At 44.9% G+C, this 16834-nt stretch overlaps 1 protein-coding gene across 2 annotated transcripts in view; it reads right to left on the bottom strand.

Annotated features, from left to right (window-relative positions):
* TC2N (tandem C2 domains, nuclear) overlaps positions 1–16834 on the bottom strand; it is a 136457-nt gene that overhangs the window by 26851 nt on the left and 92772 nt on the right. For both annotated transcript variants that reach the window (XM_082275442.1, XM_082275443.1), the window contains 2 exons: positions 16583–16683; positions 1816–1932 (listed from right to left, as the gene is read on the bottom strand). In XM_082275442.1, the coding sequence (XP_082131568.1) occupies positions 1816–1932; positions 16583–16683 (218 nt within the window). The remainder of the gene's footprint in view (positions 1–1815; positions 1933–16582; positions 16684–16834) is intronic.

Consider the following 16834-nt stretch of genomic DNA (forward strand, 5'->3'; position numbering starts at 1 on the left):
TCACGGTACTCTGTCTTCAGTCCCCGGCTTCCAGCTTCCCGCGTCTCCATCCTCCCGAGTCCCGGCGCCTCCTCCTCGGCCAATGGCATGAAGTTGGCCTTTCAGCCAATCAGGAAGCGGGAGGACCCGCTCCCTGATTGGCCAGGAGGAGGATCCGTATGACAATAGCGAATTTTCATTCGCTATTGTCACACGATGGGCGTGCTCTCGGGGCGCATGCTCTGCTCCCTGGCCACCCTGTCTGCGGCTGCGCCGTCTAACTAGGTGCTTGCGCGGGACGTAATTTCCACTGCGCGTCCGCGCACGCGCGCACCTTAAAGGGAACACTGGTTATAACCCTCTCTTGCGCTATCCAAAATTTGCCTATAGTTCTACTTTAGATTACAGTTATCATTTTTGTTTCGTTGTTTTCGTTATGTTAGAATGATTCTTTTTTCGGAATTTGTTTTGTATATTTGGAATTTTTTATTGAATATTTGGAATTAGTTTTTTTATATTTGGAATTTGTTTTGTATATTTAGAATTTGTTTCGTATATTCAGGATTTGTTTTGTATATTTGGAATTTGTTTCGTATATTCAAAATTTGTTTCGTATATTCAAAATTTGTTTCGTATATTTGGAGTTTTTGTATATTTGGAGTTTTTGTATATTTGGAGTTTGTTTTGGAGGTTGTTTTGTATATTTGGAGTTTGTTTTGTATATTTGGAGTTTGTTTTGTATATTTGGAGTTTGTTTCGTATTTTCAAAATTTGTTTAGTATATTTGGAATTTTTCGTATGTTTGTAATTTGTTTCATATATTCGAAATTTGTTTTTTATATTTGGAATTTGTTCCGTCTATTCGGATTCGTTTATATTATTATTTATTTATTGTTCCAAATATATTTATTGTTCCAAATTGATTTTTATTTTTGAAAGCTATGTCGGAAGATTGGCTATATTTAGTTTTAAAATGTTGTTGCTTTGGGAGATTACTTATGCACGCTGTTTGGGTTGGATGGAGGTGGATCCTTTAAAATCTCCAAAATATAACGAAACAAATGTAACAAAATGAATTTCGGATTCATTTGTAATGTTATGTTTTGGAGATTCTAATGGATCCACCTTCATCCAACCCAAACACAATGGAGAAGAATTATCACCCCCTTTTACTGTTATACCTTACAGTATTTATTGTAATATTTCTCCATTTCCTATGTAGTGATTTTGTTTATAATAATGAAAAATGTTGATGCAACATAAAAACAAAATGGATGCGAATCAATTCAGATCCTTCGTTATGTTACGTTATTTCTGATGCTTTAAACATTAACAATAGGACCAAACTATTGCATCCTGCCATCGGAATAAAACAAATAAATATTAATTAATTTGTTGTTTTGTTATAATTTATTCGGTTTATTTTAAATTTGAATAAATTATATCACTATTGTGATTCGAATACAACCAAATCTCTGAATAAGGAAAAATTTTGTCCGAAATCCAGTTCATAATGAAACAAATCACACATGTCTACTGACCACTATGGCTGATACTTTTGCATTATATTCCATAGTCCACCATTGTTGGGAACATGGAGCTTATTCAGCTCTTGCAGGGAGACGAAGCTGCTGAAATATTGCAGCTTCTCCTTTTGCTTTCCTTCCTATTATCCCTTGTTGCAATCATAGGTCAGCCTCCTAGAAGCAGCCATGGTAAACGGACCTGATCACAGATAAATAGATCTAATTACACAAGCAATTATCCTGCATGTCAGCAGTAAGTAAATCCTTAAACGTGGCCAGTTCCTAATGACACCCTTCACTGTGTACTCACCAGAGCGGCTTCCTTCGCAGAGGATTTGAAGTGGACGGCTTTAGGGAGGGTAATGGTGCCTTTAATGAAGATATTAGGAGAATCCCCGCAGCTTGCCGGCCAATACAGGTCTTTCAGCTAAAAAAAAAAAAAAAGGGACAGAAAGAGTTGGCTTCAATCTTCCAACATGTAAACTGACCAGATTTTGCATCTCAAAGTAATCACATATTTGACTATATGAAATCCCCATGAGAGTGAATTAAAGCAGTATTACCCACAACTAGGGTCAGGGCCGCTGATAGGGGGGGGACCACAAATCCTCCTGCAGGGGGCACGGGCACACAGGGGGGCCCAACAGCACTGGGAATCGGTGCGGTCGGTCGGGCTCAGGGGCCATTATAGAAGAAAGCCCTGTGTGGCTCTCTGCAGCAGCTGAAATCCAGTAACTCCTCCTCCTGCCAGCTTTCGGCTGCTGCGGGGAGAGAAACAGACACAGGGCATCGTTCCTGTATTTGCTTCTCCAACACCAGTCCCCCTCCCTGTGTGCCCCCCTTTCACTGTGCTGCACCATTCCTGCAGTGCTGCAGGCTTCCCAGTTCTGTTAAAAAAAAATAACAGATTGTAAAAAAAATAATAATATTTAAACATTGTAATAAATAAAAAAAAAACGTTTTTCAAAATGTTTAAAAAAATTGTAAAATAAAATAATTGTAAACATTTTTGAACATTTTTTAAAAAAATATATAATTTTTCTCTTTTAAAATGTAAAAAACAGTTAAAATATGGCTAATTCACACAGGTCCTCTGTTACGTTTGTGTCCACTAATTATGATTTTAGTGTATTTTTAGTGAAAATATTGCCTTGATGTAATGGGGGGGCTAGGTAGGCTGTAATTCAATGGGATATTCGCGCTCAAGCGAATAGCAACTAAAAAGTGAATGGTCAGTTAGCAGCCAGCATAAATTTCGTTGATGACAATACATAAAAAGCATGAAAAATCCACATGCAGTGCTTAACTAAAGCGAGGTGTATAAAGTAGTAATCGACCGATATGGTTTTTTTAGTGCCGATACCGATATTTCGGTCATCGGATATCGGTATTGGCTGATTTCAGACGATATTTTCGGACATTTAAAAAAAAATGTTTTTTTTATTTTTCACAGGTACTCTGGTGGAGGGATCTGGTGGTCTAAAAGACCCCAAACCCCTCCTCTGCACTTAAAAGCATTCAAAACGCCAATTTAGGCTGTTTTGAATGCTCGCATTTTTTTTAATTTGCTGTCGAGTACCCAGAAGCGGTCATGACATCACTTCCGGGTTTTTTACATGGAGACCCGATGAGAGCCGAATGTAGCTTTGTTCAGGTCTTCTCTTCGGCGGCCGTGCAGTTAGGATGCCCGGCTCTCCCGGTGGCCGCAGAGGGCGGTGGGACGTTCCCTTCCCGCTTCTTGTAATGACAGCCGAGCGGTTTCTCAGCCACATCGGTTGTCATTACAAGACATCCGACCGTCGGCTATGGACGCCGGTATCGGGGTGATGACTCTGGCTGCAGGCATCACTCCGGTACAAACACTTTCCCGAAATGTCGGTAATATCGGTAACCTCAGGGGCCGATTCCGATATATCGGGGAAAGTGCATATTGGCCCCCGATATATCGGCATTGCCTAGTATAAAGTCCCAAATCTAGAGAAGAAATTCCTCCACCAACCTCAGTGTGAAAAGAGGCACACCACACTACCGTGAGGTAATAACTCCTTGGTAGGAAAAACATAGGCAGAATGTCATGGGTCTCCCAATAGTCAACACCAGAAGGACGATACAACACTCTAGCCGGCCAGTGAATGAACCACACTGGATCAGAGGTAGGAAAGGAACGGATCCAGGATAGATGACCGTTACCAATCCTCCATTTGATTGAATTCATCAATCACAAGGAACATAACCACATAATAAATGGAAAGCTCATACGTTTATTAAAAATGTACTTACGTCGACAATAAAAAGGAGCATAAACGATAACCAATGCCACAGCTCTAGCATGCTTGTGTCTCATAGAAACCGGCTGATGCGTTTCAGCCAATAGGCCTTCGTCAAGAGTTCCTTCACGGGACTTTCTAGTCTTATCATCCTCTGTATTCAGCTTTTACTTTCCCATCTGGGCTTCATTAATATTATTATTATTTTTACTTGCCATGTCTCAATATATTTATTTCCTCATATATATATTCTTTTTATGTTTCTACTATCTCTGATGGAGCTCTTTCGAGATCATACGCCATTTATATTTACTTCACCTTGCACTTTTTACGTGCATACACTCCTTTACCTGTCTACCTAAGACTTGGCGTTTGCTCAGCCATTTATGCATCTACGTTTTTCCACACTCTATACTTTTTTTCATTATTTCATACATTTTTTTCATCTGTCTCTTTTCAGTTCTTGCAATTCTTTGTGCCCTGCCTGTCTGCATTCCACGTGCCCCCTCAGCTCCGGGGAGAGATGTGCACTTCCGGCTATACCCCGCAATTTATACAAGCACACTAGTAGATCTGAGCTGCATTGTAAGTTGACTAGGTTTGATGTTTCTCTCTCTTCCTTTTCAATATTACACATATTTTTGGTATTTTTGTACTTTATTACACATATATATCTTTCACAGATATACTACATTATTTGACCCTGATGAAGTGGATCAGTACCCACAGAAACGCGTCGGGCTTACTTTGATGCTATTTAGTGATATGTATTGACTACTATACCATACCACTGCCTGTGCATATGTGCGAATCTTCATCTACACATTCCAGCTCATATCTACAATGCATTTTATCTAACAACTTTCTTTTGATTTCTGTTACATGCAATGTTTTTATTATTGTAATAAATATTATTCATTATGCTATTGGCAGGTTTATGCGTCTTATTTAAAGTCTCAACCTCCCCCCTTGTTACTTATGATGACGTCAATTCCGATTTCTGAGGTTAAAAAGGTGTGCTTGTGTCAGTAGGCCCATTGACTGAAATGCATCAGGCAGTTCCTACGAGGCATTGGTTATCGTTTTTGCTCCTTTTTATTGTTAACATTGTAAGTACATTTTTAATAAACGTCTTTTGATCAAACATACTTCACTATGAGCTTCCCATTTGTTATGTGGTTATACTCCTTGTGATCGGTAAATTCAATCGAGTGGAGGATTGGTAACAGTGGCGGCTGGTGCTCAAAATTTTTTTTTTGGGGGGGGGGGGCACAAACAGGAAAATGTAATAGGCATTGCTTTGCGGCAAAAAACGCTGTAAAAAAATTGCGTGACTTTGAGGTCACAAAAGTGTGAAAGGGGCCTTCAGTAATTAAGGTATAGTGTGCCCCCTTTCAATGCACAGAGACCAGTGTGCCCCCTTTCAATGCACAGAGACCAGTGTGCCCCCTTTCAATTCACAGAGACCAGCGTGCCCCCTTTCAATGTACACAGACCAGCGTACATGCCCCCTTCAATGCACAGAGACCAGCGTACATGCCCCCTTCAATGCACAGAGACCACCGTGCCCCCTTCAATGCACAGAGACCAGCATACATGACCCCTTCAATGCACAGAGACCAGCGTACATACCCCCTTCAATGCACAGTGACCAGCGTACATGCCCCCTTCAATGCACAGAGACCACCGTGCCCCCTTCAATGCACAGAGACCAGCATACATGCCCCCTTCAATGCACAGAGACCAGTGTACATGCCCCCTTCAATGCACAGTGACCAGCGTACATGCCCCCTTCAATGCACAGAGACCAGCGTACATGCCCCCTTCAATGCACAGAGACCACCGTGCCCCCTTCAATACACAGAGACCAGCATACATGCCCCCTTCAATGCTCATTGACCAGCGTACATGCCCCCTTCAATGCACAAAGACCAGCGTACATGCCCCCTTCAATGCACAGTGACCAGCGTACATGCCCCCTTCTATGCACAGTGACCAGGGTACATGCCCCCTCATTTTACTCGATATATGATATATAAAGCCCCCCGATGTGCCCCCACACTGATCGGTTACCTCTGTCGGGCTTCATCTTCTCGGTGTGTCCGGTAGAAGAAGCAGTGGCGGCGGGTCTCATGGGCTCCGGTGTCTGATCGGCCGATCAGTCAGGATGAGCCCCCACACGAAGTCCTGCCTCCTCATGGGCCCTCCTCCTGTCCTCAGCTGCCTCCGGTCTATTTATAGAGGAAGGCCGCTCTGTCCATGGTGAAGGTGAGTCACCCGGATCTGCCATAGACACACACAGCTGATGCCGGTCCTCCCTCCCCCTCCCCGGTCACAGCTGACTCTCAATCAGCGGCGGCTCGCGGCTTCTCCGGCGTCTCCTCCCCAGCCAATGGCATGGGGTTTGCTTTTCGGCCAATCAGGAAGCGCGTATCGGACACGCTTCCTGATTGGCCAGGAGGAGGATCCGTGTGACAATAGCGAATTTTCATTTGCTATTGTCACACAATGGGTGGGCTAAGGACGCACTGCTCTGCGCCCCGGGTCCACCCTTTTCTTCAGCCTATTAGAGCCTCTGGCTCTAATCAGGTGATGCAAAAAAAAAAAAATCCCCATTGGACTCCATGCGTCCGGTGCCCCTGCATGTAGATTAGGGGGCCGGACGCATGGATAGGGGGGCGGCGCCCCTGCGCCCCCAACGCACTGGCCGCCACTGATTGCTAACGGTTATCTATCCTGGATCCGCTCCTTTCCTACCTCTGATCCAGTGTGGTTCATTCATACACTGGCCGGCTAGAGTGTTAAATCGTCCTTCTGGTGTTGACTATTGAGAGACCCATGACATGATTATATTTGCATTGTATTGTTGATCATTCAGTAAATTATACTTCTGGACTCTATCACCTTCGGTATGGCGCCCTTGCTACGTTTTACATATTTGAAGAAGCTTACGGAGACTGCAGTGCTGGAATAAAAGGAAGGTTAGAGAGCATACATATTGCCCTGAACAAAGTTTTGATAGCATCTTCTATAGAACAGAATAATGAAAAAAGGATTTTTTTTTCCATGGCCAACAGACCCTTTGCATTCCTCCAGATTTTTTATTTATTTTTTTCATCTTAAAGCAGTATTAGGCTCCTTTTACACTTGTACGATTCCAAAGTTGCGCCAACTTAGGAGTGCAACTTTAACTGCTTATGGACCGCCCCGCGCAGATATACTGCCGGTGTTCCGTGAAAAAACCATGCCCGTGAGAAAACCATACCCTCGTCACTTCCGGTGCACCTACGGAGGGTATGGATTTCTCACAGTAGTGTGTGTAATGTTACACTTTTTTTGTTGAAAATGTAATCTTTATTTTGAATAAAAGATATACAAAAAACAATACTTTTGTCGGGGTACATTCTCCCCTGTACTGCGACGCAGCGCATAAATACACTACATTACAATACATTTCCGGTCATACTAATAAATACATTCAATCACATACATTCATTCTGCGGTATGATGCCTGATGTGTTGTGCGGAGTAAGGATACCCCGTGCCATCACATCATGCATGACGCCGCAATACCCCTAAAGCATGAAACTGAAAAATACGTTGTCTATACGTTGCATTCCTTAAACGATATCAAATAATAAACATTTCAAAAAAACAACAGGTGTGATGGGGGGTGGGAGAGAGGGGTAAGGGGAGGGGAATGAAATCACAGGCCCGAAGCTTTATTGAATGGACAAAGACACACAAGGGAGAGTGGGGGAAGGGGAAATCTTCAGACCTCCTCTTCCTCCATGAGATCCATCAGGTTATAGTCTCTGAGCAGACTGTGAACCAGTCTGCGACAGTCCTCAATGGACATCCTCTCCCGCTGGTGGATAAGGCGCTTTCTGGCGCACCATAAAGCGTCCTTAAAGCAACACAACACCCGCCAGGCGTTGTCAATGTCCTCCTGGGAAAAAGTTCCATGAAAAAGTCCATTCAGCACAGCAAAATGTGTGATGGCAGTCTGTGGAACAAAGTCTCTCAGTTCAGGTTCCAAGGCCCTCAACAGGCTCTGTGCAAATGAGCACTCCCAGAAAACGTGAAAAGACGTTTCCTCATGGATGATACAAAAGGGGCAGTGCCTGTATCTGCACAAGTTTCTGGCATGCATAAATGTCCTGAGTGGCAAACCCCCCTGGACAGCCATCCACACCAGATCTTTATGCCTGTTGGTGAGTCCCTTTGAAGAAACATTCCTCCAGACCACTTTGCAAGTGGCTGAAGGGAGGCCTGGAACCGTCTCAGCAATGTCCGATGCTCTGATCAACTTGTAGATAGTTTTTGGCTTCCACAAGTCGGGCTTAACTCCATGCAGCCCCAGCTCCTTGATGAACTTGAAAGTGTCCAAGTAGTACCAAGGAGTGTCCCAGTTGTAGGGGATGGAGCTGTCCCATTTGTCCCATCCAAGGGACCTCCAGAGAGGCAGGAGGAAAAAACGGGACATGGAGTTGCCTCCAGAGTCCGAAGTTTTGTCAATCAAAGTTCTGCGGATGCAGTTGCAGGCAAAGAACACCCCCAGTAACGTTGCGATGTCGGGCACGCCCTTACCGCCCTTGAGGGGTTCCTTGAACATGACTGCTCGCTTCACTCTGTCCATCTTGGAGCCCCAGATGAAGTGGAACACCGCCCTGGTGATGGCCTTGCAGGTGTTGACCCGGGGGGGCCAGGCCTGGGCGAGGTACTGCAACACAGGGAGGATCTCGCTGCGGAGTACCAGTGTTTTCCCTTCGATGGTGAGTTCTCTGAGGCTCCATAGTCCAAACTTTTGTCTCATCTTGGACAGTCTCTCCTCCCAAGACTTCAGGGCTGCGCCCTCAGCTCCAAACCAAACTCCAAGAATTTTGATGAAGTCCGCCTTGATGCTGAAAGGGATTGATGCAGAAGAAGGCAGGAACCACTTTCCGAAGAGCATGATCTCTGACTTCCCTCAGTTGACTTTTGCCCCTGAAGCTTTGTGTAATGTTACACTTGCCGCGGTTACATTAAAACAGCTCCTCTGCAACATGAGTCATCTCCGCTCCTACCAGTCTCACTTCCCTGATCTCGGCTAATATAAAAGCGGATCACGGAGCCGAGATCTCCGTCATTTACATTTCATACACCCGCCGCTGCTTTTATATTTATTAGCCGACATCAGGAAAGTGACAGGGATTGGAGCGGAGAAGACTCATTTTGCAGCTGACCTGTTTTATGTAACCGCCGCAAGTGTAACATTACTTACACTACCGTGATAATTTCATTCCCTCCGAGCATGCGCACTTGTCAACTTCTCTGCTGTTCAATGATGTTTACGGGGCTCTGAGCATGCGCACTCCGACGCTGCTCAGCTGTTTTGGACAGGAAGGGACGAGGGTATGGAATTCTAACGAGGTATGGTTTTCGAACGTTACACCGGCGACCCGCTCCCGCTGTGATTTGACACTGATCACCACCATTACTAGTAAATAAAAATTTAAAAAATAAAATTCCATAAATCTGTTCAATAGTTTGAAGATGTAATTCGATTTTTTACATTTTTTATTGATTATATTTTATAGCAAAAAGTAAAAAAATGTTTTTTTTTTTTTTCTTTTTTCAAAATTATCGGTCTTTTTTTTTTTATTTATAGCACAAAAATTAAAAAACTCAGTGGTGATCAAATACCACCAAAAGAAAGCTCTATTTGTGGGGAAAAAGGACATCAATTTTATTTGGGTACAGCGCAGCACAACTGGGAAATTGTCAGTTAAAATAACGCAGTGCCGTTTCGCAAAAAATGGCCTGGTCATGAAGGGGGTAAATCTTCCCAGGGCTGAAGTGGTTGATGCAATTTTGGATGGGTGCAGCTTGGATACGATTTTGGCTTTGGCCAGTGATAATGAACAACTCTTGCATTGTATAACATTCAGGTACGACTTTCAAGCAACATTTGAAGATTAACATTGAAGTCTACGGCCCTCAGGTTGCATGGAAGTCGGACCAAAGTAGTGTTTGAACTACTCTGAAGTTGCTGCAACTTCAAGTCGCACATATATGAACATTTATCATTGGAAAACAACTTGTCATGCGACATTGATGTTCCAAATTGCATGACAAGGTGCACAAGTGTGAATGAAGCATAAAATCCAAAAGCAAACGTTCTATTACATTATATTTCAGCTTGCCATTTATTAGATGTGATGGCCGCATTTGTTTTCTTTTTCTCCTATTTTTTAGTGATCTGGCCAGTAAGTATGTTGAATTTCAAAAGAACAAGCTCTCCAGCAGAATGTATCAGTTGAAGGGATGAGACAAGCCATTTACCACTGACAGGGGCAGGGCCGCTGATAGGGGGGACCACCAGTCCTCTTGTAGGGGGCCTGAGCACACAGGGGGGCCCACACAGGGAGGGGGGATTAGTGATAGACTACATTTATAGACATCTTCCTCTAGCAACTGAAAGCTGATCTGTTCCCCTCTCCCTGCTGCCAGCTTTTATCTGCTAAGAAAGAGAGTTGAGCCTCACTAATCCCTCTCCCTGAGTGCCCCCCCCCCCTCCCTCCCTCCCAGCCCTGGCTCTAATCTTAGCTCTGCTCCTGAGTTTATCTCTGTAACTTTGTTTCTCTCCCTGCAGTTCTTCCTATACTCTTTGTCCCACCCTGTATAGTTTTTTTCATCTCTCTCCCTCTTTGCTATGTCTTCCTGACAGTCACAGCTTATCAGATGCATTCCCATAGGATGAAGAATTTACTGTTACCAGGGCTGCTGAAAAGGGGGGACCACCGGTCCTCTTGTAGGGGGCCTAAGCACACAGGGGGCCCACACAGGGAGGGAGATTGGTGATGAACGACATTTACAGAAATCTTCCTCCAGCAGCTGAAAGCTGATCTCTTTCCCTCTCCCTGCTGCCAGCTTATATCTGCTGAGAAAGACAGTTGTCCCTCACTCGGCGAAGTGAGCCGGAAATTCAGTCCCTTCCTCCTTCCCCCCAGCCCATTGAGAGAGCGCAGTTCGATTTGTGCATGCGCAGTAGGAAATCGTCTGTGAAGCAGCATAGCAAGATGGCGGCAGCAGGACTGGAGAGCTGATTCAAGAATCAGCCCAGGTGAGGACACCGCTGGGTGACCTAATAGTAAAAGTCAGCAGCTACAGTATTTGTAGCTGCTGACCTTTAACTTTTTTTTTTTTTGGGGGGGGGGGGGGGGTGGTGGGCATTAGGGACTTCTCTTTTGAATAAATTCTATGCATTAGGGTAAAAAACGTTCTGGGTGCAGCCCAGTACTTACCTAAGCTCTATCGCGATCCAGCGATGTACATGAGAGCAGTGGCTCTCCCCGGCTCACACAGTAGCAGCTCACACAATCACGCCCACTGTGACATTGAGGAGAGAGCGGGGGGTGGGGGCAAGCTGTGCTCGGTTTGTGAATGGACACACACAGCGTGGCTTGGGAGTGAGCATGCTTGAGTGCCCTCATAGCAAAAGGCCTGCTATTGGTTGCACTCAGCAGCAAGGAGGAGCCAGAACCACCTGCAGGGGGACATAAAAAGTAGAGGATTGGGGTTGCACTATGCAAAATCATTAAACAGAGCAGGTAAGTATAACATGTTTGTTTTTATTGTTAACTCTTTCCTTTAGAATCACTTAAAGTGAAGCAGGCACACTATCCTATTTCAAGTGAACCAGGCTTGCCAGATGGGTGTAGTAGTGTATATCTCTGCCAGCCGCCGTGTACGGGAGAACTCTGGAGACAAGCCAGTTGCTTCTTGTTCTTAGGGGACCAAACAAACATCCAGATCAGTCATATGATTCCAGGCAGTAAGCGCTTGCTCGCTGATTCTGCGTCATTCGGTGTATTCGGTGACACTGTCATATTTTCCTCTGTGCCAAAAAAGCTTTCAGTAATCACAAACCTATCCAAGAAGTTTTAGGTGAACCGACGCCAGTACACCGAGGATTTTTCTGTCTGTTGCACAGTGAAGGTAACCCAGACCTGTCTTGTCAATTCTATTATTCATCAATCATGTTAAGGCAAGCTATGATGTTGTAGAGTAAGTTTGGCATTTTCTAAGAGCTCAGTCCATTGTGTTCATTTTAGGGCTCCATCTTGCATATGACCATCTCCAGCATATCACCAGCAATGACTTTAAAAACCAACCGCTTAATATTGAGTAGGTCCCTCTTTTACCACCAAAACAGTCCTGGCCCAGAGGAGGACTGCGCAGGGGGGCAATTGCCCCCTGGGCCTCTCTAATGCCCCATAAAAAGGCTTCACTACTTCTGCCACAGACATGCCTAAAGGATTCCTGGTGAAGAGAAGTAAAAAGACCCCACTGCTGACCTACTGAGTGCGGGATGAAGACAAGGACAGAGCACAGACCTTCCCCCAGCATGCATTATGTAAAGTAAATTGTGTCTGAGCAGAGGCCAATTTAATGCCCCACTGGAGACTCTCCTCCGCCGGCCAGCCCCAACCAAGCTGTCCCAGCTCCCCCCAACAGCCCCCTGCTGGCCAGGTCGGAAACCCAGATTCAGCCGGTGAGTGGAGAATACTTGGAGCGGAGCTTCAGCCTAGAATGGGGGTCAGGAGGAGGACAGGAAGAGTGGGAGTGGGGCCGCTCCACCATGGGCCTCTGGTTTGTACTTGCCCCCTGGGCGGAAAGTTGCCAGTCTGCCCCTGTCCTGACCCATCGTGGCATGGACTCCACTAGACCTCAGAAGGTATGCTGTGGTCTCTGGCACCAAGATGTCAGTAGCAGATCCTTTAAGTCCTGTTAAGTTGTGGGGTGGGGCCTCCATGGAGTGTACTGGTTTTTCCAGCATATCCCACAGATGCTCGATTGGATTGGGATCTGGGGAATTTGGAGGTCAAGTCAAAACCTTGTTGTGTTCCTCAAGCCATTCTTGAACCCTTTTTGCTGTGTGGCAGGGCACATTATCCTGCTGAAAGAGGCCACTGCCCTCAGGGAATACCGTTTTCATTAAAGTGTTTACTTGGTCAGCACCAATGTTTAGGTAGGTGGTACGTGTCAAGTAACATCCACATGAACGATAGGAGCCAAGGCTTCCCAGTAGAACATTTCCCAAAGCATCACACTGCCTCCGCCGGATTGCCTTCTTCCCATACTGCATCCTGGTGCCATCTCTTCCCCAGGTAAGTGACGCATACACACCCGGCCATCCACATGATGTTAAAGAAAACCTCCTCCATCAGACCAGGTCACCGTCTTCCATTGCTCTGTGCTCCAGTTCTGATGCTCAAGTGCCCATTGTAGGTGTTTTGGCGGTGGACACGGGTCAGCATGGGCACCCTGACCCATCTGCAGCTACACAGCCCCATACACAACAAACTGTGATGCTGATTTTTTCTGCTTTCAACACATCAACTTCAAAGACAATCGGTTTACTTGCTGCCTTATTATCCCACTCACTTTCAGATGCCAATATAATGAGAAAATGTTTTTCACTTAACCGGTCAGTGATCATAAAGTTACGACTGTGGTGAAGTGGTGTACTTACCTGTCCATACGTCCCTAACAGGTAGCAGAATCTCCTTCAGATCTTCACAACACGAGACAGTGATCAATGTGCAGGAAATCCTTCTCTTATTCTGGACCGGAAGGTTTGACCCTCTTAAAGACCAGGCCATTTTTTGCGATACGGCACTGCGTTACTTTAACTGACAATTGCGCGGCCGTGCGACGCTGTACCCAAATAAAATTGATATTCTTTTTATCTCACAAATAGAGCTTTCTTTTGGTGGTATTTTATCACCTGTGCAATTTTTTTTTTTTTTTTCTGAGCTATAAACAAAAACAGAGCGACAATTCTGGAAAAACACAATATTTTTATTTTCTGCTATACTGTAAAACATTCCCAAAAAAAAAAATTAAAAATCAGATGTTTTCATCATTTTAGGCCAATATGGATTCTGCTACATACTGTATTTTTGGTAATAAAAAATCCCAATAAGTGTATATTGATTGGTTTGCGCAAAAGTTATTTTTGTAATTTCTGTCATTATTTACTTTTATTTTTTTACTAGTAATGGCAGCGATCATCAATTTTTACCGGGACTGCGACATTGCGGCAGACAGATCGGACACCTAACTGACACTGGGGGGACCAGTGACATTACTACAGTAATCAGTGCTAAAAAATATGCACTGTCACTGTAATAATGACACTGGCAGAGAAGGTTAACACCAGGGGGTGATCAAAGGGTTAAATGTGTCTCTAGAGGTGCTTTCTAACTGTGTGGGGGATGGGTTTGCTGAATGAACACAGAGACCTGTTTACCTAAATAGGAGGAGCACATGATCCCTGTGTCCTTTACTGACAGAACAGCCGTTCTGTCTCCACGGGGAGCAATTGTGGGTGCCTGGCAGACATTGCAGCCGCCTGACCCGCTGATTGGGTCCCACTAGCGGTCCCGCAAAACGATGTACGTCATTTCGTGGGATAGAGCCGACCTGCCGCAGTATAAGTACGGCGGCTGGTCGGCAAGCGGTTAAAATATGATGCCATACCTAGGACTGCGTTAAGCCAGGGGCATAGAACAGACAAAACATGATGGGGAAGGGCACACAAATAAATAAATAAATATATTTACCCACGGGCCTTGTGTTTGCCCACTGCCAGTAGGGCAGTGGATGGTGTCAGTAGGGGAGGGGGGGGGGGGTTATATTTTTTACATAATTTTTTTCTATAAGGTTTACAATTTTTTTTAGGAGCCCCGTTGGGTGGCTTTGGTGAACTATCAAGGGCCTAAATCACTTTTGAGACAGAGAAAGGGACTGAGGACAGAGCTTCCCCATCATGCTTTCTCTGCAGCCTCAGCTGCACTGGACAGTGAAGGAATGGGAAGTGCTCTGTGCTAAGCAGCATCGTTTACTATGCTTCATTTAAAAATGAACACAGGAGGGATCGGTACAGAACACTTGCTGTAATCTTTTAGAAAAGAAAAGGGGCTGGTAAATTAAATATTTACCCCTACCCCCGCTCTCAATCCTAAAACAACCCCTACAGCAGCCAAGTGGAGAGGAGGGAAGCTGACAGCACTGCAGGGGGGAGACGGGGTGCCAGGAAGCAAGGGGAATCGGTACTCCACAGAATGATTAGGGAGTGCCACACCCAGCACATCCTGTGCTCACACCTATGAGATATAGATAGATATATACAGTATATACACACACTATATACTATATGGTGTGTGTGTGTATATATATATATAATGATTCTATGTCATCTGTAATCATTTCATTACTGTGGCCACAGGTTGTGAGCTTGCTGATCCTCCACCTCCTGACACATGCCTGAACTCTTTGGGCTGTGTAACCCATCTATCCCCAGTGCCTAAAACCTTGGGTGCAAATTTTAACTTGTGTCCTAAAGCTGAAGCTTGGGTATGGCCGCTTTTACACACAGTAGTTACATTGGTCCATCTTGGTATGTGCCATGGGATCCCTGTGGAAACTGCAAATCACTGTAGTAAGGACTGCTACTACAGCAATTGCTGCCAGCTTACAGGTCCCGTGTCTGATTGGACGTCATCACCTTGCCTCCCCACCTCGTCCAATCAGAGAACACATTTCATTTCCTGAAAAAATGAAATGTTTTCCCTGTATGGCACCCATGCGCCCTCCCATACACCCCCCCTTGCCACTCGACCCCCTGCAGCAGGCCGCTCAATATGAGACTCGGAAGTAAGTGGAAATCACTGCAGTAGCGGTGTTACTACAGTGATTTCCAGCTGCCCTGGATGGATCAATGTGACTGTAAGGCTCCATGTACACGGGACTTTGTTAAAAGTCCCTTTGAATGCTGGAATTTTTAGGACGTTTGAAACATCCGTTCGGTCGCGTTTGTACCTGCGTTTAGCGGGCGTTTAGCGGCGTTTGTGGGCGTTTGCGTTTAGAAGCGTTCCTAGAGGTCAAAAAAATTATTCCCCTTTAAAATGGAAAAACGCGAACGCTAAACGCGGGTCATCGTGTTCAGACGCGTTCGGACGCGTTTGTGCGTTTGAAACGCCGGGAAACACAGGTTCGAACGCAAATAATTGCGTTCTAAAAAAAGTCCCTGAACGCAACTGCCTGCAAATGACTGTAAAGCCCCGTACACACGTACCGATCGTCGTCATACAAACGTTCGTCTTTTCTCCCCGGGATGTCGATGTCTGTTGAAAAGTGCAAAGACAGCACAAGAATGTTGTCCGCCGACTTCAGCTGACTGCAGAAGTGATGTCATGTAATGGTTAACTTTCCCTGTGTTTTTTCTTTTCTGAGCATGCCCAGTCTTGCAAATCTGCGGTCTGTCGGCAGAATTCTGTACTGACTGGCGAACAATCGTCCGTTCTGGTGTCGGCATACAAAAATTTTCATGTTTGCAAGAAAGACTCTTGTCCGCAGAATGTGCGCAGACAGCTGTCGGAGGCACCATACTAACAAGCGTACAATCAGCAGATCTTTTGTCCGCCGACGTTTGTATGACGACGATCCGTACGTGTGTACGGGGCTTTAACGACCTGGTGTACATGGACAGATAAGATAACATGGAGCTGCGTTCAGGGGCTTCGGAAAAAAACGCCCAAATGCTCCTAAACGTCCATTTCCAGCGTCCCGTGTACATGGACCCTAAAAATTGTCATGCCTAAACTTCAGCTTTAAATTTTAGCTGGTGTGCAGGAGATAATGGGTATTTAATACAAATACAAAGATTGCAGGTGATTTCATATGTCACAGTTTCAAAAATAAAAATTATTTGATTTTTTCCTGCAAACCTCTCACAGCAAAATTCCAGCACTACATTCTTACTTGTAATACGGTGATCCAGATTTGTTCCACGTCAGTGACGTATCGCAGTCTGAAATTCAGCCTTCCAAATTCCCGTTCATCTCCAGACAGTGTTATTGTATCTGCAGCAAAAAAAATCTGTTCATATAGATTGAGAATAGGAAAGGGGGGGGGGGGGGTGTTGGGACTTTAAATGAGACATATCACCCACAGCTTGGAAAATTATATAGACATAATTGTTGATATGGACATAAGGCATGACATATTGCAATT

This window comes from Pelophylax lessonae (assembly GCF_965119305.1).
Source record: "Pelophylax lessonae genome assembly, chromosome: 13".
Lineage (NCBI taxonomy): Eukaryota > Metazoa > Chordata > Amphibia > Anura > Ranidae > Pelophylax > Pelophylax lessonae.